The sequence below is a fragment of the Dipodomys merriami genome, unplaced genomic scaffold (assembly GCF_024711535.1).
Source record: "Dipodomys merriami isolate MVZ:Mamm:240054 unplaced genomic scaffold, mDipMer1.0.p SCAF_10, whole genome shotgun sequence".
Taxonomy (NCBI): domain Eukaryota; kingdom Metazoa; phylum Chordata; class Mammalia; order Rodentia; family Heteromyidae; genus Dipodomys; species Dipodomys merriami.
Genome location: NW_027202271.1, coordinates 45,213,189 through 45,235,474, shown reverse-complemented (window position 1 = coordinate 45,235,474; position 22,286 = coordinate 45,213,189). Strand labels below are relative to the sequence as shown.

General features: G+C 43.7%; 1 protein-coding gene across 1 annotated transcript in view; it reads left to right on the top strand.

Annotated features, from left to right (window-relative positions):
• The first annotated feature begins 9,608 nt into the window (after positions 1-9,608).
• Positions 9,609-22,286, top strand: part of Ube2n (ubiquitin conjugating enzyme E2 N) — a 34,949-nt gene continuing 22,271 nt past the window's right edge. The window contains exon 1 of the mRNA XM_069989922.1: positions 9,609-9,911. Within this exon, the coding sequence (XP_069846023.1) occupies positions 9,882-9,911 (30 nt within the window). The 5' untranslated portion in view covers positions 9,609-9,881. The remainder of the gene's footprint in view (positions 9,912-22,286) is intronic.

Sequence of the window (22,286 nt, the reverse complement as noted above, 5' to 3'; positions counted from 1 at the left end):
AAGAGCTTCAAACTTAGTCCCCAGGAAGTCTAACATTTAGAAATCACAAAGAGGTCAGCTCCCTTTCTAAAGTGACTCAAATATAAACTCAAAGTACCAGCGAATGATTTACACTGTCCTATACTATACCCACACTGTCAAAAAGATGATATGTATAAAATGACTTCCCAGGACACATGGCTGATATTTACTGTTAGACTTTCATGCTAGTGCTTCTTCTACCAAAGCACTTTTGTAATTGTCAAACACTTCATTATGACATTGCATTTTTCTTTTTTTTTTTTGGGTCCGGTCATGGGGCCTGAACTCTGGGCCTGGGCGCTGTCCCTCAGCTCTTCAGCTCAAGGCTAGTGCTCTACCACTTGAGCCACAGCGCCACTTCTGGCTTTTTTTTTCTTTTTGCTTATGTGATGCTGGGGAATCGAACCCAGGGCCTCAGGCATGCAAGGCAAGTCCTCTACCACTGAGCCACCTTCCCAGCCCCGACATTGCATTTTTCTATCCTAGATATTAGTTGGAAAGGGGGAACCTGTCTTTTGGATAATATACTCTTACAAATATTTCTCATACTGAGAAAAAAAAAAAAACGCCAAATGCATGCTACTAAAATGAGAAAACACACAAAATTGTAGAACAAACCAAGCCCCAAGTCCTGGATTTTCTATTGCAAATTTTTTACAAATGAGAAATGTATACCTTTATCTTCAGCCACTTTTGTTTTTACTAACATTGGAGTCTAATCCTAATTGCAATGACAGAATTGAAATAATCAAATTATATATGATTTAAGAAAAAAAATAAAAATTAATACTGATTAAAATATAAGGTCTCCTATATTATCAAGTATAACATGTTTTCTTTTATACACAGAAGCTAGATCAAAAAAAAATCAGGATATGATCAATTATAGGACTCCAGGCATTCACAAACAGTGAGACCAGAGGAGAATTTTTTTTTTTTTTTTTGGTCGGTCGTGGGGCCTGAACTCTGGGCCTGGGCGCTGTCCCTCAGCTCTTCAGCTCAAGGCGAGCGCTCTACCACTTGAGCTACAGCGCCACTTCCGGTTTTCTGGTGGTTTATTGGAGATAGGAGTCTCGCGGTCTTTCCTGCCCGGGCTGGCTTTGAACCGCGATCCTCAGATCTCAGCCTCCTGAGTAGCTAGGATTACAGGCGTGAGCCACCAGCGCCCGGCTAGAGGAGAATATTTTTATGGGAGGAACACAAAGGCACAATGCCTATGTGCCTCTGATCATATAAAATAATATTTATCAGCTGGATGCTGATGGCTCATGCCCATAATCCTAGCTACTCAGGAGTCTGAGATCTGAGTATCTCAGTTAGAAGCCAGCCAGCGCAGGAAAGTCTGTGAGACTCTTATCTCCAATAAACTACTCACAGAAAGCCAGAAGTGATGCTGTAGTTCAAAGAAGCTTAGGATAGCACACAGGCTCTGAGTTCAAGCCCCAGGACTGGCAAAAATAAAATGAAATAATAGTAGTAACAATAATAATATTTATTGAACAGAATTCCAGGAAATGGAAACAAGAGGGTTTTTTTTCTTTTTTCTTTTCTTTTTTTTTTGTTCATTTATCTGTCTTTGGAAGGTTAAGGGGGGAGAGGGGCACAGGGTGAACAAATGCATCAGTGCTACTCACTAGTCATTATGTTGAAAATGAACTATACAACTTGTGGGTGGAGATGAGAGGAAAAACTGGGAGAGAGAGAAGGAAGGTGACATTGACCAAAAGGAAATGTACTCATGACCTGACTTATGTAACTGTAACCCCTCTGGATATCAGCTTTATAATAACAATAAAAAATAAAAATATGAATAAATATAAATGTAAAAAAAGAAAAAAAATGCTGAACTGGAGACATGGCTCAAATGGTATAAATCATAGCCCTGAGCAAAAAAGCCAAGTAAGATTTCATGGCCCTGAGTTCAAGCCTTAGTACCAGTAGGAAGAGAGAGAAAGAGGAGGAAAAAAAAAGGAAAAGAAGGATAGTACACCTGGATATGCCTATAATCTAACACTGAAGCTGAGGCTTCATGATTTTGAGGCCAGTGTGGGCATAAAGAACTTTTATGGAAAAAAAAAAGTATAATAAAATACTGTGTGGCTCTCATTCAGCTTTAACAATCATTAACTCATGTCCACTTTTGATTTATCCAAGTAACTTGTTTTCTTTTTTTTCTTTTTCTTCAGAGCTAAGGATTAAAGTCAGGGTGTAGGCAACTGCTCTTCCACTGAGCTAAATCCCTAACCCCTCCTGTTTCATTTTGAAGCAAATTCCAAGTAGCCCATAATTCAATCTATAAATATCTCAGTTGATCATGTGGACAGGCCCCCTGTCATGAAGGAAACTCTTTTGGTTCTAGCTGACCTTGCAGAGATCAAATGTCTAGCTGCCTCCACCAGATTCCACTTCTGGAGTTCAGCTTCTCCATCCCTGCTGTGTGGCCTGCTCACCAACTTGCAGTCTCAATCTAGTGAGCAAATAGGATCATAGTGTTTGAACATGGTTGTAGCTTAAACTTAAAAGACCAACTTGCAAGGAAGAGTGGAGATGGTATTATTAGCCTCAAGTGTTTTTAAAATATATTAACTCTATGGTTCATTTATGTTTTCCAAATAAAATAGAGGATGTTCTGTTTTTGTCAGCTATGAGGCTTGAGCTCAGGGCCTGGCCTCCGTTTTTTGGCTTTCTGTTGGTTAATTAGAGATAAGAGTGTTTGGGTTTTTTTTAAATACCATGGGGTAGTTTGAACTTTGATCCTCAGATGTCAATCTCCTAAGTAGCTAGGATTACAGGTGTGAACACCTGCACTTGGCCCCCCATCCATTTTTTTTTTTTTTGAAACACTGTAAAATCAATGAAGGGCTTTATGGCCCACACCAGTGGTATGCACACTTAAAGACTCTCCTTTGGTGAGATATTTTAAAATGTTTAGAAAGTATATAGTACTTGCAAAGGTAGGCCTTAAGTTTTTGAATCTCCTTGGTTTCATTCCATCTCCTCCTCTCATCTTGAGATAATGCCCCTAGGAACTGCCCCTGGATGACCCATCAGGTTCTTCTTACAGCTGGGTTACTTACCTGTGATAGTTAACAGTTTCTAAGTGTTCAGCAAGGAGTGATAGAAATATGAATGCCAACAGGCAATGTTTCTTTCTTGTTTTAAATCAGCCTTCAGCCTTTTCTTTCTCCCCACCCACTGCCTGCCTGAGTCAGTGTACATGAACCCTCCTCTCATAGATATTTCTGTCTTGATCGCCCACAAGACAGTTTCCCTACACTGCAAGTAAACAATAAAGGGAACTGGTAAACAAATGCTTCTGCTGGTGACTTGCTTATGAATTGAAACAGGGCCTCTATTAAAGGTGACACATACTATTTTCCAAACAGATTTTTTTTTAAGTCAGGCACTTGTTATATAGCCTAGGCTGACCTAAATCTCATAATCCTCCTGCCTCAGCCTGAGTGCTGGGATTACAGAGATGAGTTACCATTCCTAGTTTTAGATCTACCCTATTTTGTCTTTGCAAGGTATGAGACAGTTTGTGGAAAAGGGCTGTTATGCCAAGCATGCAGTTATACTTTTGTAATCTTGATTCTTGACCTTCACAGAGGATTTTTTATTTTATTTTTTGAGTTTGAGGTTAGTTTGAGGATCAGCAAAACCTTTTCTCAGTCAAACAAAAAAATTTTTTGGTCTAGTTCCCTAGGTTGTCAAGATGAAAAGATTAGGGATGTGCAAACATTCTGTGCTTTCTGTAAGCATCAACTTAATAGATCTGTGTCAAGTACTCTCAAAGATTCTCTCTCCCCATTCACTGACTCATTTTTTTTCTTTTCTTTTCTTCCTTTTTTCTCTTTTCTTTTTGTGGCTAGTCCTGGGGCTGGACATTATAGCCAGGATGCTATCCCTTAGCTTTTCTACTTAAGGCTGATTCTCTATCACTACAGCCACACCTCCACTGCCAGCTTTTTGATGGTTAATTAGAGAAAGGAGTCTCACAGACTTCCCTGCCCTAGCTGGCTTTGAATTATAATCCTCAAATCTCAGCCTCCTGAGTAGCAAGAATTATAGATGTGAGCCATAGGCTCCCAGCTCATGTTTCAGGACTTTTTCTACATATCTACTACTTTATTTCCTCTGACCTTCTATACACACACACACACACACACACACACACACACACACACACATTTTGTTTTCCATTTCTTCATTAGATGTAGTAAATAAGATTCTGTACCAGCATGGTCAAGGGAGAACCAACCCCATCTCAGTTCTGTGACAACCCATTCTTCTGGACTATTTATAGCTGTTCTACAGGATTTCCATCATTAGAGATTTAGATTTTATTTTCCATGTGAGGATAGTGTGGTCTGTTCTCACGGGAGGAAGAAACTAGAAAAAAACAATTAGGGGATACATTTTTAAATATATTAAATTTTGTAGTGTATGGTCCCATATATGCTAAGTGTTGTACTGCTGAGCTACATTTCACTCTCCCCTCAGTTCAAATAGAATACCATTTAAAGGATTAATGTTCTAAGAGAATTTCACACGATCAGACCAATCTCTGCCAAACAAATTTATATAGCTTTGGTGGATTTTTTTTTTCTGGCTTAATTTTTTTTTTTTTTTGGTAGGTTGTGGGGCTTGAACTCTAGGTCTGGGCACTATCCCTCAGCTCTTTAGCTCAAGGCTAGTGCTCTACCACTTTGAGCCACAGGTCTCCTGGACCTTCCTGCCTGGGCTGGCTTTGAACTTCGATCCTCAGATCTCAGCCTCCTGAGTAGCTAGAATTACAGGAGTAAGCCACCGGTGCCCAGGTTTCTGCTTAGTTTTTAAAAGTCTGATTGTTTTGAAAGACAACTATACCTGCTCTTGTCAACTTACAAAAATAAAGGCACTAGGGCTGGGAAGGTGGCTCAGTGGTAGAGTGCTTGTCTAGCATGCATGAAGCCCTGGGTTCGATTCCTCAACACCACATAAATAGAAAAAGCCAGAAGTGATGCTGTGGCAAGTGGCAGGTAGAGTGTTAGCCTTGAGCTGAAGAACTGAGGGACAGCGCCCAGGCCCAGAGTTCAGGCCCCTTGACAAAAAACAAAAACAAAAACAAAAAACATTAAGGGCCAGATACTGTTCTTAGTAATTTATGTACTATGTCATTTAAACTTCACAATAATTACATAAAGGTAAGTGTATTGTTTAGGTGGAGAAAATGAATAGAGAAGATAAGGAAAATGTAAGCTTCAAATCTGCTCCTTTAGTATTTATTATCAATAGGCAAAACAAAGGACTGGGGAAGGTTTACACCTCCTGTGGGCAAAACTCTGGGGGGTTAGTTCCCAGACAACAGTTAAAACAAAGCAACCAAGAACTCTTCTGTTTTTTGTTTTTTTTTTGGTTTTTGGTTTATTGGAGATAAGAGTCTTGGGGGGGGGGCAGCCGGGCACTGGTGGCTCACGCCTGTAATCCTAGCTACTCAGGAGGCTGAGATCTGAGGATCGCGGTTCAAAGCCAGCCCGGGCAGGAGAGACCGTGAGACTCCTATCTCCAATAAACCACCAGAAAACTGGAAGTGGCGCTGTAGCTCAAGTGGTAGAGTGCTCGCCTTGAGCTGAAGAGCTGAGGGACAGCGTGCCCAGACCGAGTTCAAGCCCCACGGCCGACCAAAAAAAAGCGTCTGGGGGGGGGGGGGGACATGGGAGGAGGGGGAAGATGGGAAGGGGTAGGAAGGGGAAACAAAGGAGGAGGCAACAATGCTTGATAAGAAATGTACTCATTATCTTGCCCATGTAATTTAACTCCTCTGTACAGTATTTTCACACACACACACACACACACACACACAAAAACCACATTAAAAAAAAACAAAAAGTCTCATGGAGTTTCCTGCCTGGGCTGGCTTTGAACAGCAATCCTCAGATCTCAGCCTCCTGAGCCACCCGCACCAGGCTGAACTCTTCTGTTTATGCTTTTTAAATTCATGTTCTTCAGGATCTTTTGCTCTAAAAGATTAGATTTCATAAAAAATTAGTTGACATTGGGCTCTGGTGGCTCACGCCTGTAATCCTAATTACTCAGGAGGCTGAGATCTGAGGATCGTGGTTCAAAACCAGCCCGGGCAGGAAAGGCTGTGAGACTCCTCTCCAATAAACCTCTCAGAAAACAGGAAGTGGTGCTGTGGCTCAAGTGGTAGAGCAGCTTGCCTTGGGATGAACAGCTGAGCAACAGGACCCAGGCCCAGAGTACAAGCTCCACGACCGACCAAAAAAAAAAAAAAAAAAAGCTTACATTTAAATGCAGGTTCCAAAGTCCTAGTACCAATTAAGCTTGCATCTCTAGAGAAAGGGCTTCAGAAATGTTTTGTTCTTCTTTTAGTCAGCACTCAAAGTGACTTGAAGGCAGGTGGCACTTTGACAAACATTGTACATGTGGCAGTTTTGCATTTACTGAAGCTGGCCACAACCAAAACTTTCATCATACACCCTGCTAGTTTCGAGAACGTTGCCATGTTTCAAGAGGTTGACTCCATCCATGACCTTTACACTTGAAACTGGGTGAGCTTTTGTGGCTGGTTGACTAACAGATTATGATGTTGTGTTTAAAAAACAGGGCACTGCTGTGGTTCATGCATATAATTCTAACTCAGGAGGCTGAGATTCTAGGATCATTGTTTAAAGCCAGTCCAAGCAGACAACTCAGAGGACCTCATTTCCAAACAACCAGAAAAATGCCAGAACTGGAGGTTTGGTTCAAGTGGTAGACAGCCAGATATGAGTAAACAAGGCCCAGTACTGGAACACATATACACACATGTGCTTAAAAAGATTTTTTTTTTCTGAACAGCACTATTAAGCTCATGAATTAATTAAAAACAGGAGAAAAGCTTGGCCTATCTGCCTTTATTTTTATTTTATTTTATTGCCATTCCTGAGCCTTGAACTCAAGGCCTCTGTACTGTCCCTGAGCCTCTCTGTGCTCAAGGCTACCACTCTACCACTTGAGCCACAGCGCCACTTCTAGCTTTTTCTGTTTATGTAGTACTGAGGAATTGAACCCAAGGCTTTATGCATGCTAGGCAAGCACTCTACCACTAAGCTACATTCCCAGCCCTCTGCCCTTTATTTTGTATGTCTTTGCTCTAAGTCATTCTCTGCAGCCACCTGACAATCACCCTGGGTTCCAAGAACATTACTAACATCTTTATGACTAGGGACTACTCCAAGGAACAATAGAGCTTCTTCAGGACAGAACATCTACCAGATAATGGTGACTCCTGATCAGGGATGACAGGATAACAAGTTCTCCAGAACCCCTCCCAAAATAAGGACTAAAATTATGATCAACTAGGCCACACCTGGGACTGGAAATACTTAGTCATTAGGAATACCTTTTGCTCCCTGCCCTCATTTGTTTGTCTATAAAACCTAAAGCTTATGTCTACATCTTAGAAGACAGCTGAACCATGTCTGAAGAAAGGTTAAAGTACTGTCTGCCTATGGCAAGCCTGGGCCTTTGAATGTCCTTTCTCTATCTCTCACCATGCATCTTTATTTGGCATGTTGGAGTAAGTGGCAAGAACAGACACATAATTCCCAGAGTTTGGGTGTGGAGTCTTAATGTGATGCTATGTGGCTTCCACCAATCAAAAGAGACAAATTCTGCTCCTACTTTTTCTATTAGAATACTCACTCTTGGAACCCAGACATCATGCAGTGGGGAAGGCCATAACTCAGGGTGAAACCTGCTTGGAGATAACAGCCAAGACCAACTTGAGACATTTTGGCCTGAGTCAAGCAGCCCAGACTAAGGCTTGCCCAAATTGTTGATTTGTATGCTTCTAACCCAACAGTCACTCTCTCACCTGGCCCCTAAATATTCTGAAAATATCTTTGTGCAGCTCATTTATCTTTTTAGGTTCTTCTAGTCACTGAACCACTCATTGCAGTCTTCTGGTGGTTTGCAGTTCTTGTTCTCAAATTTTCATGATCACATTTGAGCTTTAGTTTTTAATTTTAAAGGAACTGGGAATAATAGATATAAACGCTTATGTTTATAATCAAATTGTATAATCCATGTAGTCTTTTAGTAATGTGCAGAGTAGCAGATGTTTTTCACTATTCTTAGGTTTCCTGAATTCATACACTCATGTTCTTAGTTTCTCCCTGCCTCCCCTCTTGAGGCTTAACTCAGATCCTCCCACTCAGCTTTATCCACTCACCACATGAGCGTCTACCATTTGGCCTTCAACCTCTTGAGCCATGCCCCACTTCTGTCTTTTGCTAGCAATATGGAGTTAAGAGTCTCAAAGATTTGACTGTTGAGTCTGGTTTTAAACCATGATCCTCAGATCTCAGCCTCCTGAGTAGCTAGGATTATAGGTGTGAGACACTGTCTTCTGGCTCCTAGTTTTTTTCTTTAATATACTTTTTCCATTTTTTACAGGCTATTTCTTATGCTTGGTAGGCTCTCCTCTACCATCTTTTATCATTTAGGATTTTTTAAAAATGAATTCTAAAACAGTTTAGTGCCTATCAGAGTTCAAATAGCTCCTTGGAAGAGCCTCTATTATGGTCCTTAACACAATGGTTTATAATTGTCTCCTTCCTACCCTGGATTGTAAGTGCCCAGAAGACATGGCTTTTTTTTTCTTACTCCCTAACACGGCACCTTGATATATATCCATTCATTCATTCACTCACAGGTCAGCTGAATAACTATACTAGGATACTGTGGTTAAATGGTTAAGGCCTAGGTCTTGGCAGACCTGTCCGGGAACAAAACCACTCCCCTTTCTTCTGCTATAGCCTTGGAAAGACTTAGAACTCTCAAGCATTATGTTAATAGTAAACACCTTAACACTGGTGAAGACGAAGTAAAATGCCTGTAAGAAGCAAAATGTCTCACAATCAACTCAGGATGAAATGTTTTCCCAACAGTCTCATCACTGGGAACCCCCTACCCCCACTCTACCCCTTCTTTAGTCCTCTCCACCCCCACACTCCGTGGGTAAGCCCACTTGTAGAGATTACTCTGCTTTCTCTAATCTTCTCCAGGGTCAGCCAGCAACTCTTGCGTCTCAGCTTCTAAGTTGGGGACCGTGGCCCGCTCCAAATCCTTTTCCTTCAGCCTACCCTAGGTCTCGGGTGTGCCAGAGAAGCTCGACTTCTGTGCAATTTAAACATTAGGACTTCCTCGCCTAGGCTTTGGGTAACGAGCGAGACCCGGAGTTGGAAGCTTTTGCACAGGGGTCGATCTCCACCCGGCAAGGAGGTAAGAGCCCGCGCGACCGCAGCGAGCTGCCAGTTTCGCAAGGCCCGTCTGGTCCGCGCGCCCGGCAGGCTCAGTTGAATGAACAAACCAACCAATGAACGATCTTCTTTGGCTCGGCCTCTGTGACGTCACGCAATCACGCGGGTGGGGGCCTCACTTAATAAGGGACCAACGAGCGCGGGCTGGCCAGTCCCACCTTGGCGCGCACGCTGGGCCGCGGGCGCCGGAGCTTGCTCCACCCGGCGCCGCCTCCCTTTCCCCTTCCCCCCTCCCCCCCACCCCGCCCCCCTCCAAGTCCCTGCCCCACTGCGGCGCGTCACTTCCGCTAATCCTCCTCTGGGGTGGGGGCGGGGAGCGCGGGGGAGGGGGCCAGGTCTGAGGGAAACCCATCCGAACCCGCGCGCAAAGCAGGGACTACATTTCCCAAGGGGCCTCGGAAGCAGCAGCAGCAGCGGCGGCGGCGGGCGCGGCGGCTGGCGCGGCGGCGGGCGCGGCAACGTCCCCCGGAAGTGGAGCTCGGAACTTCCACTCGTGCGTGAGGCGAGCGGAGCCGGAGACGAGAGCTGAGGCCGAACTTGGGATTTGACAAGATGGCCGGGCTGCCCCGCAGGATCATTAAGGTAACCGCTTAAACCGGCCTCCGGCCCCTCACCCTACACCTTTGCCGGCGGGGCGACGCGGGGCGTGGCATTGCGGCCCTCGGTGGGTTTCCTCAGGTCCGCGGCCCGCCACGGGAGGCCCGAGGCAGCGCGGAGAGGGGGCTGTGGCGGCAGTGGCGAGGGACGTCGGGTGCTGGGGAGGGGGCGCTGGGGAGACTTCCGGCCGCGGCGGGGCCACTGGGCGGCGGGGAAGCGGGGCTTCCTGGCGACCGCGCCGCTCGGGAGGGAAGGCCGGGCCCGCGCGGGGCAGAGGGTGGGGCGGCGGGGCTTTGGGAGCTCGGCTGTCGCGCGCCGGCCTCCCTCCGCGGTCTCTCGGACCACCCCTGGGGCGGAGGCCGCGGGCGCGCAGGAATCTCGGCTCGCCCGGACTCAGGGGTTGCGGCCCAGTACGGCCCTTCGGCCCAGGAGCCCCCTGTGGTCCGCGGGCAGGAGCGTGGGGGTGCGGCTGCCCAGAGTGCAGAATGAATGAATCGGCCAAGTGAGGCCGGGCGGGGCCCTGCGCCCCGGGAGGCGGCTCCTGGAGCGCTGTGCGTCCTGCCGCCGTCGTGGGCACATGCTCGCCCTGGCTGCTGGGTGCTCCTCGCCCGCGCGCGGTCTCCTTGCTTCAACACATTTCAGCTCGTCGTGTCCATCAAGTGATTTTACTCGGATTAACAGACTCTCAGAGCTGCCTCTGTTCAGAGAAAATAATACCAATTCTGAGGTCGGTCACAGTTGAAGGTGGGGCTGGGGCTGTGAAACCTTTTCCTTGTCGATTTATACATGACCGGTTTGGAACCGTGAAAACTCGCTATCTTGGTTTTGTAGTTTACATAAGGTTGAATCCTCAGACATGATAGGTTTCCTGCAAAGCATGCGAATGAAAACTTATTTTGGGGGTCAGTTTATGAATATTAGTTTTATATTCACACTCCTCAATACCATTTAAAGTAATTAAATTACAGATTCATTCTACTTGATATAACCTAGTCGAACATGTATTTAATCTTGTTTGTTCCCTAAAGTTTCGAGAGAGATGTAAACTGAATAGAAGACCTGCTAGGGTTTTTAGAGGACGATATCTTTTGGGTAGTGCTTTATGCAATCACAGATGTATCTGAAATTGGGAATGTCACTGGCAGAAAGGTGCTTGGTTAGAGAAATATGACCTTCCATAAGGTGGAAGTTCTTAGAAATGAGGGAAGAATTAAGTGAACCTTTATTTTTTATTTTTATTTTTTTGCCGGTTGTGGGGCTTGAACTCTGGGCCTGGGCACTTTCCCTCAGCTCTTCAGCTCAAGGCTAACGCCCTACCACTTGAGCCACAGTGCCACTTCCGGCCTCTTTCTGCTTATGTGGTGCCGAGGAATCGAACCCAGGCCCTCATGTATGCAAGGCCAAGTGCTCTACCACTGGGCCACCTTGGCCCAGCCCGAACCTTTATTGTTAACAATTAACAATTTGTCTCTGATTCTCTCTCAAAGGATGTTAATTGTCATATGTATTGGAAGCTCATTACAGTGTGTCATTACAGTGTCATATAATACCAGTGATCATGTTTATCCATGTCCTTTTTTTTTTTTTTGGTCGGTCGTGGGGCCTGAAAGCTGGGCCTGGGCACTGTCCCTCAGCTCTTCAGCTGAAGGCTAGCACTCTACCACTTGAGCGTCAGCCCCACTTCTGGCTTTTTCTGCTTATGTGGTGCTGAGGAATCGAACCCAGGGCCTCATGTATGTAAGGCAAGCACTCCACCACTAAGCCACCTTCCCAGCCCCTATCCCTGTCCTTTTTGAAAAATAAAAGCTTCCCCTAAATACTGTCCAGTGTTTACTATTGCTTAGATTATGGACTAATTACCGTTGGTTGGCATCTAGGGAAGTTATCTAAAATATCCAGAATTACATAGTACAAATTGACACTGCAGATAGTTTTCCAGAATAGAAGGGTAATCATTTCACATGTATCTTTTCATTATTGCTAACTCTAAAGATACTCTGCAGTAATACGAAAGCCTTGTATGGAAAAATAATTTTTGCCCAACTTTATCAGGTTTACAGAAATGATTTAAAACATTAAGCTGACATTCTTATAATTCAATTCATTTGGCACACAATAATTTTTACACTAAGCATTAATATTCTGTGTAAACCAGAATGATACTTGTGATACATGATCTTGATTTTACAGTATCTTACTGTATATATTAGAGAGGGCATCTAATGAATGTGCCTTGATTTTTATTTAGGTAGCTTTAGTTTAAAATCACAGCTTTAAAGAGCAATTTTTTTTGAGTCCCTGGATTAAATGATTTTTTTTAAGTGCTTGTATAATGTAAGCTGTTCTATAATCACTGAATTTTTTTTTTTTTCCTGGATTGCTGGAGATTGGACTGAGGGCCTTGTGCTGAGGGCAAAATTCTTTCCTACTATATAAGCTGCATCCCTAGCAGAAAGTACTGTTTTTTTTGTGTGTGTGTGTTTGTTTTTTATTTTTTATTTTTTGGCCTGTTAAGGGGCTTAAACTCAGGGCCTGGGCACTGTCTTAAGCTTTTGGTGCTCAAATCTAGTGCTCTACCACTGGAGTCACACCCCACTTTTGGCATTGTGATGGCTTATTGGAGATAAAAAACTCATCAACTTTCCTGTCAGTGCTGATTTTGAACTGTTATCCTCAGAGCTCAGCCCCCTGAGTAGCTAGGATTATAGGCATGAGCACTGGCACCTGGGACATGATAACTTTAATGTTCATCCAGGTTGCATTCTTGATTAAATTCTGAAGTTCAGTACAATAACAAATTCTGTAAGATCTATTTTCAAAGTATATTCTAAGTCAGGTACATTGGCCCACTTCCCTGATACCCCTGTTCAGTTTTATCATAAGTTGCCTGGCCTACTATTTTATATTGTAGCCTGCTTCTTTTTTTTTTTTTTTGGTCCTGTTGTGGGGCCTGAACTCTGGGCCTGGGCATTGTCCCTCAGCTCTTCAGCTCAAGGCTAGCACTCTACCACTTGAGCCACAGCTCCACTTCCGGCTTTTTTTTTCCTGCTTATGTGGTGCTGAGGAATCAAACCCAGGGCCTCATGCATGCAAGGCAAGCGCTCTACCACTGAGCCACCTTCCCAGCCCCTATAGCCTGCTTCTAAGGAGCGAGTAGCTTGTGTTATTTAAAAAAAAAAAATTACAGATCATGCTACTCCCCCTGATAAAAACTGTAGAGGGGCTGGGAAGGTGGCTCAGTGGTAGAACGTTTGTCGCCTTGCATGCTTGAGGCCCTGGGTTCGATTCCTCAGCACCACATAAGCAGAAAAAAAAAAACTGGAAGTGGTGCTGTGGCTCAAGTGGTAGAGTTCTAGCCTTGAGCTGAAGAGCTGAGGGACAGCACCCAGACCGAGTTCAGGCCCCATGACCGGACCCAAAACAACAACAACAAAAAAAACCCTGCAGATTTTCCATTATATATGAGTTAAGGGGCTGGGAAGGTGGCTCAGTGGTAGAATGCTTGCCTTTTGCATGCATGAGGCCCTGGGTTTGATTCCTCAGCACCACATAAGCAAAAAGAAAAAAGCCAGAAGTGGTGCTGTGCTTCAAGTGGTAGAGTGCTAGCCTTGAGCTGAAGAGCTGAGGGACAATGCCCAGGCCCAGAGTTAAGGCCCCATGACCAGACCCCCCCCAAAAAAAAAAAAAAAGATTTAATTCTTCTTGTGTAGCATATTGATCAACCCCCACACATTAGAAAGTTGAGTTTTGTAACATTAAGCACTTTCTGAATGTCCACCATATTACATGACAGTGACATCAGAAATGTTACGCATTTGCTTTGTTGAAGTTTTTTCCACATGTTTTGTGCCTTTTTTTTTTTTTTTTGGTTGTGGGGCTTCTACTCTGGGCTTGGGCTCTGTCCCTGAGCTATTCAGCTCAAGATGAGCATTCTACCACTTCAGCCACAGTGCTACTTGCGGTTTTCTGGTGGTTAATTGGAGTTGAGAGTCTTGCAGACTTTCTGACTTTCCTGCCTGGGCCTGGCTTTGAACTGCAATCCTCAGATCTCAGCCTCCTGAGTAGCTAGGATTACAGGCATGAGCCACTGACACCCAGCTGTTTTAAATGCTGGTCCCTGGGCTTGAACTCAGGGCCTGAGCACTGTCTCTTACATTTTTTGCCACACTTGTGGCTTTTTGGTGGTTAATTGGAGGTTAACCACCACCCCGTAACATCCCCCAAATTTCTTCCTGGGCAGGCTTCCAACCTTAGATCTCAGCCTCCTGAGTAGCTAGGATTAGGCGCCTACTTTTTGACCACTTGTTACAGTTGAAGAGATTTTCACAATAGAGAATATTATTTTTATACTTTTTATCCTCTGGTAAGAAATTTGTGGGCAAAATAGTTTGTTCAATGACTAGGATTTCTGACTTGTAATTCAGTCCCTTCCCCACCCACACAATATTCTGTAGGATCTCTCTCTCCTGTCTATGTGTCTCTCTGTCTCTCTCTCTTTCTTTCCAGGCCTGGGGCTTCAACTCAGGCCTTGGGCACTGTCCATGAGCTTCTTTTGCTCAAGGCTAGCACTCTACCACTTATGCCACAGTGCCACTTCCAGCTTTTTCTGTTTTTGTGGTACTGAGGAATCAAACCCAGGCCTTCATGCGTGCTAGTCAACCACTCTACCACTAAGCCACATTCCCAGCCTCTGCAGGATTTCTTTACCTGAATAGATTTAAGAAAAAAATAATAGTTAGATTTAAGAAGATAGTTGTCTGTTATAATGATGCCTATGCACTATAGGAATAAATGCCAGAAACAACAGCAGTGGCTTTGGACATTACCATTATAGTTACCACAATTCTAATGTTACTTAATTATTACATTATAAACTGTTACTTTGCAAAAATAAATCCAAAAGAAATACTACATGTTAAATCAAGAGATACTTTTCATGTGTGTAAAATTAATGAGTTTGTCTATTCTACAGTGAGAATTTTTTGCAGTGTAGTACATGAATAGAAATACAGATTAGGAGATCTGGTAATTGGGAATTAAGTAAATTCAGCTAAAACTTTTAACTTAAAAATTCTTTTTTTTTTTTTTTTTTTCTGGTCCTGGGGTTTAAAACTCAGGGCCTAGGCATAGTCCCTGAGCCTCTCAAAGCTAGCCCTGTACCACTTGAGCCATAGTGCCACTTCCGGCTTTTTTTGGGCGGAGGGGGTTTGGTCGTGGGCCTGAACTCTGGGCCTGGGTGCTGTCCCTCAGCTTTTCACCTCAAGGCTAGCGCTCTATCACTTGAGCCACAGTGCCACTTCCGGCTTTTTTTCTGCTTATGTAGTGCTGAGGAATCGAACCCAGGGCCTCAGGCATGCGAGGCAAGCGCTGTACCACTGAGCCACCTTCCCAGCCCCACTTCTGGCTTTTTTTGTGTATGTGGTACTGAGGAATCGAACCCAGGTCTTCATGCATGTTAGACAAGAACTCTTACCCCTAACCCCTTAAAAATTCTTTTTTTTTTTTTTTGGTTGGTCGTGGAGCTTGAACTCTGGGCTTGGGCGCTGTCCCTGTGCTCTTCAGCTCAAGGCAAGCGCTCTACCACTTGAGCCACAGTGGCACTTCTGGTTTTCTAGTGGTTTATTGGAGATAAGAGCCTAATGGACTTTCCTGCCTGGGCTGGCTTTGAACCATGATCCTCAGATCTCAGCCTCCTGAGTAGGTAGGATTACAGGTATGAGCCTCTGGCGCCCAGCTTTAAAATTTCTTTTTTTTTTTTTGGTCCGGTTGTGGGGCCTGAACTCTGGGCCTGAGCACTGTCCCTCAGCTCTTCAGCTCAAGGCTAGTGCTCTACCACTTGAGCCACAGCGCCACTTCCGGCTTTTTTCTTTTTGCTTATGTGGTGCTGAGGAATCGAACCCAGTGCCTCAGGCATGCAAGGCAAGCGCTCTACCACTGAGCCAACTTCCCAGCCCCCCAGCTTTAAAATTTCTTAAGTGAGACTTTAAAAAAATATTCTGCCAGGCTCTGGTGGCTTATACACCTGTATTTGAGAGGCTGAGACCAGAGACCATGGGTTCAAAGTCAGCCCTGGCAGAAAAGTCCTCAAGATTTCATCTTCAATTAACTCACAAAATGCTGGACTGGAAGGAAGTTCAGCTCAAGTGGTAGAATGCTATCTGTAACCATGCAAGTTGAGTGACAACTTGAGGTCCTGAGTTCAAGCAGTGGTCCTGCCCCTCCCCCCCCAGGATTTAGATTGATGTCATCTTTTATCTGAATAACAATAATAGTAGTCCAAGAAACCCAGGGCCATTACCCCTAATTGAAAGCCTTCAGAATCAATGGGAATATTGTTTGTTTGCTGGTCCTGAGGCTTGCGCTGTGGGTCTGAGTGAACTTCTTTCACTCAAGGTGAGCACTCTACCACTTAAGCCACAACACCACTTCAGGCCTTTTTGAGTGGTTATTGGAAAGAAGAGTCCTACAGACTTTTCTGCCCATGCTGGCATCAAACCATGATCTTAGCCTCCTGAGTGGCTAGTTTTACAGGTGTGACTCACTGGCACCCGTCTTAGAAATATTTATTGCTACTCGGTTTTAAGAAAGAATGTGTGATACCATTAGGGTAATATTTTTGTTAAAATCCTGTATAAAACTGTTGTAAAATTCTCTTAAAAGTATATTTTTCCAGTTTTTTGTTTTTGTTTTTTTTTTGGGTCCGGTAGTGGGCCTGAACTCTGGGCCTGGGCACTGTCCCTCAGCTCTTCAGCTCAAGGCTAGTGCTCTAACACTTGAGCCACAGCGCCACTTCCGGCTTTTTTTCTTTTTGCTTATGTGGTGCTGAGGAATCAAACCTAGGGCCTCATGCATGCAAGGCAAGCGCTCTACCACTGAGCCACCTTCCCAGTCCCCTTTTCCAGTTTTTTTAATTAGGATGTTTCATAATTATAATTATGCTGAAATTGAGTCTTCTTCCCTGTTCTTCTCAGTGTCTTTTTTTTTTTTTTTTTTTTTTTTGCCGGTCCTGGGGCTTGAGGTGCTCTTACCACTAAGCCACATTCCCAGCCCCTTTTCTCAGTGTATTTTCCCAGTGTTTCACACATGCTAAGGATAGGCTGCCACTGAGCTACTTCTACCACTAGCCCTAAGGTATTTTGAAACATTGGTTTCAACATTTTAATGTTAATATTCCTTTTTTTTTTTAAGTTGGCCATTTCTTCTTCAGACTTACAAACTCTAGTTTTCAGTACCATTACTTGTTTCTCAATTTGGGTACTTTTAGATAACTTAGTTTGTATTCTCAAAGTCTTTATAATCTATAAATCTAAGGATGAAAGTCATTGTAGTGGGCTGGGAAGGTGGCTCAGTGGTAAGTGCCTAGCATGAAGCCCTGGGTTCAATTCCTCAATACCACATAAACAGAAAAGGCCAGAAGTGGTTCTGTGGCTAGAGTGGTAGAGTGGTAGCCTTGAGCAAAAGAAGCTTAGGAACAGTGCTCAAGTCCTGAGTTAAAGCCCCAGGACTGGCAAAACAAACAAAAAAATCTAAAAGCAGAATTTGTCTTTGATAACTTTGTGATTTGTCTGCCAATTGTCTTCTATTCATAAGATGTTTCACTTACTTGGACATTTATTGACTGCCTAGTATGTGTTTAGCATTAAGCCAGGTAAATATGATAATCATCACTAATTGAAAATAGTTGTGAAATAAGAAATTACTGTTAAGTTTGTTATGCAACAGGTAATGCAGCAAGTTTACTATGTCTTAGGATCAAGGGGGAAGGTACCTATCTGTTGAGGTGTTTTTAAACTTGAAACTAGGAGTTTTACCAGGATATGAGAGGGAGAGGAAAAGTGTGTTTTTGGGCCAAATAAAATAGCAAATGTGAACTCCTAGAGACAGAGAGACATTGGAATCTCTCAGAAACCCAGCAGATGTGATAGATAATAGTTTATAAATTTTATATAATTTTATTTTTGGTAAACTGTTACTGTTCAATGATCAAATTCAGAGAGTTGACATCAAGATAGGAGGGTCAAGAATTGGAGGCCAGTCAGATGCTTGGTGGCTCATGCCTGTAATCCTAGCTACTCAGAAGGCTAAGAACTGGAGATTCTGGTTCAAAGCAAGCGCAGGCAAGAGTTCGTAAAACTTATCTTCAATTAATCACCAAAAAGCTGGAAGTGGAGCTATGGCTCAAGTAGTAGAACATTATCCTTGGACAATGCCCTGAGTTCAAGTTCTAGGACCAGCAAAAAAAAAAAGAATAGAAGGCTAGTCTGGAGGTAGTCAAAAGAGGTAAGAGGGCACTGGGAATGTGATGCAGTGGTAGCGTGTGTGCCTAGCATGCATTAAGCTCTAGGTGTGATTCCCCAGTATAAAGAAAGGCAGATAACAATTTGTTGATTTTTAAATTGTTAAATTCAGATTTGCTTTGTGGATCATTTTCATCAGAGTACAGGTGGTAACTTTTTTTTTTTTTTTTTTTTTGGTCCGGTCATGGGGCCTGAACTCTGGGCCTGGGCGCTGTCCCTCAGCTCTTCAGCTCAAGGCTAGCGCTCTACCACTTGAGCCACAGCGCCACTTCCGGATTTTTTTCTTTTTGCTTACGTGGTGCTGAGGAATCGAACCCAGGACCTCGAGCATGCAAGGCAAGCACTCTACCTCTGAGCCACCTTCCCAGCCCAGGTGGTAACTTTTGAAGTGACATGGGTCATATACCTTTTTCATTATATAGAATACTGGGCATCTTTTGTTGGCATTATGCACTATGTTCTGTTCTAAGACTGTAACATACAGTTATTTATTTGTATTTATTCATTGTGTATATTTATTTGTTGATGTTGTTTTTGCCTGTCCTGGGGCTTTACCTCTGGGCCTGGTAGCTGTCCCTGAACTTCTTTCACTCAAGCCTAGCCCTCTACCACTTGAGCCACAGCACCATTTCCAGCTTTTTGTGAGTAGTTTATTGGAGATAAGTCGCATGAACTTTCCTGCCCCAGATGGTTTTGAACTGTGATCCTCAGATCTCAGTCTCCTGAGAACTAGAATTATAGGTGTGAGCCACCGGTGGATATCCTTCTGTGTGTTATTTTATTTTATTTTATTTTAGCCAGTCTTGTGGCTTGAACTCAGGGCTTGAGCACTGTCCCTGAGCTTCTTTAGCTCAAGGCTAGCATTCTACCATTTAAGCCACAGTGCCCTGGCCTTTTCTGTTTAAGTGGTATGGAGGAATCAAACCCAGGGCTTCATGCAAACATTCTACCATTAAGCCACATTCCCAGCCCCATGTGTTTTTTTTGGGGGGGAGGATTACAAAACTATTTTAATGCCATAGATGAGCAGTGAGGGCTTCATTCAGGTAAGGTGGAATATGTGTTTTCTTTTTTTTTGGGGGGGGGTCTGGTCGTGGGGCCTAAACTCTGGGCCTGGGCGCTGTCCCTCTGCTCTTCAGCTCAAGGCTAGCACTCTACCACTTGAGCCACAGCGCCACTTCCGGCTTTTTTTTTCTTTTTGCTTATGTGGTGCTGAGGAATCGAACCCAGGGCCTCCGGCATGCAAGGCAAGCGCTCTACCGCCCTGTGTTTTCATTTTTTAATGCTTGTCCTGGTGCTTGAAATCAGGGCCAAGAGTGCTATCCCTGAACTTTTTTTTTTTTTGGGTCCGGTCGTGGGGCCTGAACTCTGGGCCTGGGCACTGTCCCTCAGCTCTTCAGCTCAAGGCTAGTGCTCTACCACTTGAGCCACAGCACCACTTCCCACTTTTTTCTTTTTGCTTATGTGGTGCTGAGGAATCAAACCCAGGGCCTCATGCATGCAAGGCAAGCGCTCTGCCACTGAGCCACCTTCCTAGCCCCTATCCCTGAACTTTTGTGTTCAAGGCTAGCACTCTACCACTTGAATCACAGCTCAACTTGTGGCTTTTTGTGGTCAATTAGAGATAAGAGTCTCATGGACTTTCCTACCTCGCTGCCTTCAAACCATGATCCTCAAGTGTGAACCTCCAATGCCCAGTGCGTGAATTTAATTCTAAAAATAATCGTATGATATATATATATATATATGTATTAATACCATATCTTATAGTTGTGTTATTCTGCACAGAGAGGGGTTAGATTTGTAGAGTTCTGATTTGTACAGCTCTAATTTTTTTTTTGATTGGTCATGGGCCTTGAACTCAGGGCCTGGGCTCTGTCTGTAAGCCTGTCTGTACTCAAGGCCAGTACTCTACCACTTGAGCCACAAGACCACTTCTGATTTTTGAGTGGTTAATAGAAGATAAGAGCCTAATGGGGACTTTCCTGCCTGGGCAGGCTTTGAATTGCAATCCTCAGATATCAGCTTCCTGAGTAGCTAGGATTACAGGGTGTGAGCCACCGGTGCCCAGCTTACAGCTGTGATTTGAACCCAGGCAATTTTATACTCTAGACTGTTGGTACTAAAGATAGAATGCACCAACCAGAACATATATAACTTTAGAATTAAGCTTTTTGTTGGTGTTTTTGTTTTGCTCTTCTAATTGAACCTAAGGGACTCCTGTTTGTTAGGTAAGCCAAGACCCCAAGTCCTGCATGTCTTTATATTACATCATTTAGACAAATGAATTGAAAACATGTCTGTACAAGCTCTCCATGTTTAGCTTTTTATTATAAATCTCCTTATTTTTTGTTTGTTTGTTTATTTGGTCCTGGGGCTTGAACTCTGGGCCTGCGTGCTGTCTCTGAGTTTTTTGCTGAAGGCTAGCACTCTACTACTTGAGCCAGAGTGCCACTTCTGGCTTTTTTTTTTTTTTTTTTTTTTTGTCAGTTGTGGGGCTTGAACTCTGGGCCAGGCTCTGTCCTTGAGCTCTTCAGTTCAAGGTGAGCACTCTGCCACTTGAGCTACTATGCCACTTCTGGTGGTTTATTGGAGATAAGAGACTCACGGACTTTCTACCTGGGCTGGCTTTGAACTGAGATCCTCAGATCTCAGCCTCCTGAATAGCTAGAATTACAGCCATTGGTTCCCAGCTTTTTTTTTTTTGAGTAGTTGATTGGTGTTAAGAGTCTCATGGACTTTCCTGCCCAAGGCTGGCTTCAAAGCATGATCCTCAGATCTTAACCTCCTGAGTAGTTAGGATTGTAGTCTGCCTTCCTTCCTTCCTTCCTTCCTTCCTTCCTTCCTTCCTTCCTTTCTTTCTTTCTTTCGGCATATGTGTGTGTGTGTGCGTGTGTGCATGCGTGTGTGAGTGCACGTGCTTGCTAGCTAGTCTTTGGGGCTTGGACGACTCAGGGCCTGAGCACTCCCTAAGCTTCTTTTTTTGGGGGGAGTGGGGGTTCAGGGCTAGTGCTCTGTCTCTTGAACCATACCTCTGCTTCTGAGTTTTAGTAGTTAATTAGAGGTAAGAGTCTCAGAGATTTCCTTGTCCCCAGCTGGTTTCAGCCTCAATACTTAGATTTCAGCTTCCTGATAGCTAGGATTACAGGCATTAGCCAACCAGCTCCTGGCATTATTTATTTTTTGTGTGTGCTGGTAGTGAGCTTGAACTCAGTGTCTGGTATTCTTAATTGGCTTTTTTAGGCTGGTGTTTTACCACTTGAGCCTTGCTTCCAACTTTTTGATGGTTGATGGGACATAAAGGTCTCAAATTTATCTGTCTTGGCTGGCTTTTTGAACTATGATTCTCAGATTTCAGTCTCCTAAGTAGCTGTGGTTACAGACATGGGCCGCCAGTGCCAGGCTTCCTTATTATAGTTAAAAACTTTTGTGTCTGAGGCTCTTTTTAGTAATATAGTTTTCTTAAGGTGAAATGCTTCTGGTTCCCTGGATTTGAGGACATTTCTGTTTCTCTGACAAGGGACCTATAAAATAGTAATTCCTATATTTTCTGCTTCTCTCTCTCTCTCTCTCCCTCTCTCTCTTTCTTTCTTTCTCTTTCTCTTTCTCTTTCTCTTTCTCTCTCTCTCTTTCTCTTTCTTTCTTTTACTATGCTGACCTCAAACTTACTATCTTCCTACCTCAGCCTTCTGAATTCTGATCTATTTTCCTACTCAGTGCTGACAAGATCACAGGCATGTGCCACCCACTCACTTTCCTGCTATGTTTTTCAAATATATCCAGTATGTCATTGGATCAAACTGCAGCCATCCTGTTAGTTTTAAGTGAGACTTTTAAAATTAAGCCTAAAAATAGATTAAAATTATCTTGCACTCACTTATATTAAGTTGAATTTTGTGCTTTCAACTTAGGGTATTTATATCTGACTTAATTCCCCTTACTCTTGTTTGGAGAGAGCAAGAAAAAGTTATTTTTCAAAGTATTGCCTTTCATGCTTACAAATAAAACTTTGGCTTTAGAAGTCTTTTTTTTTTTTCCTCCACAGTTAGGGACTCAGTGATCT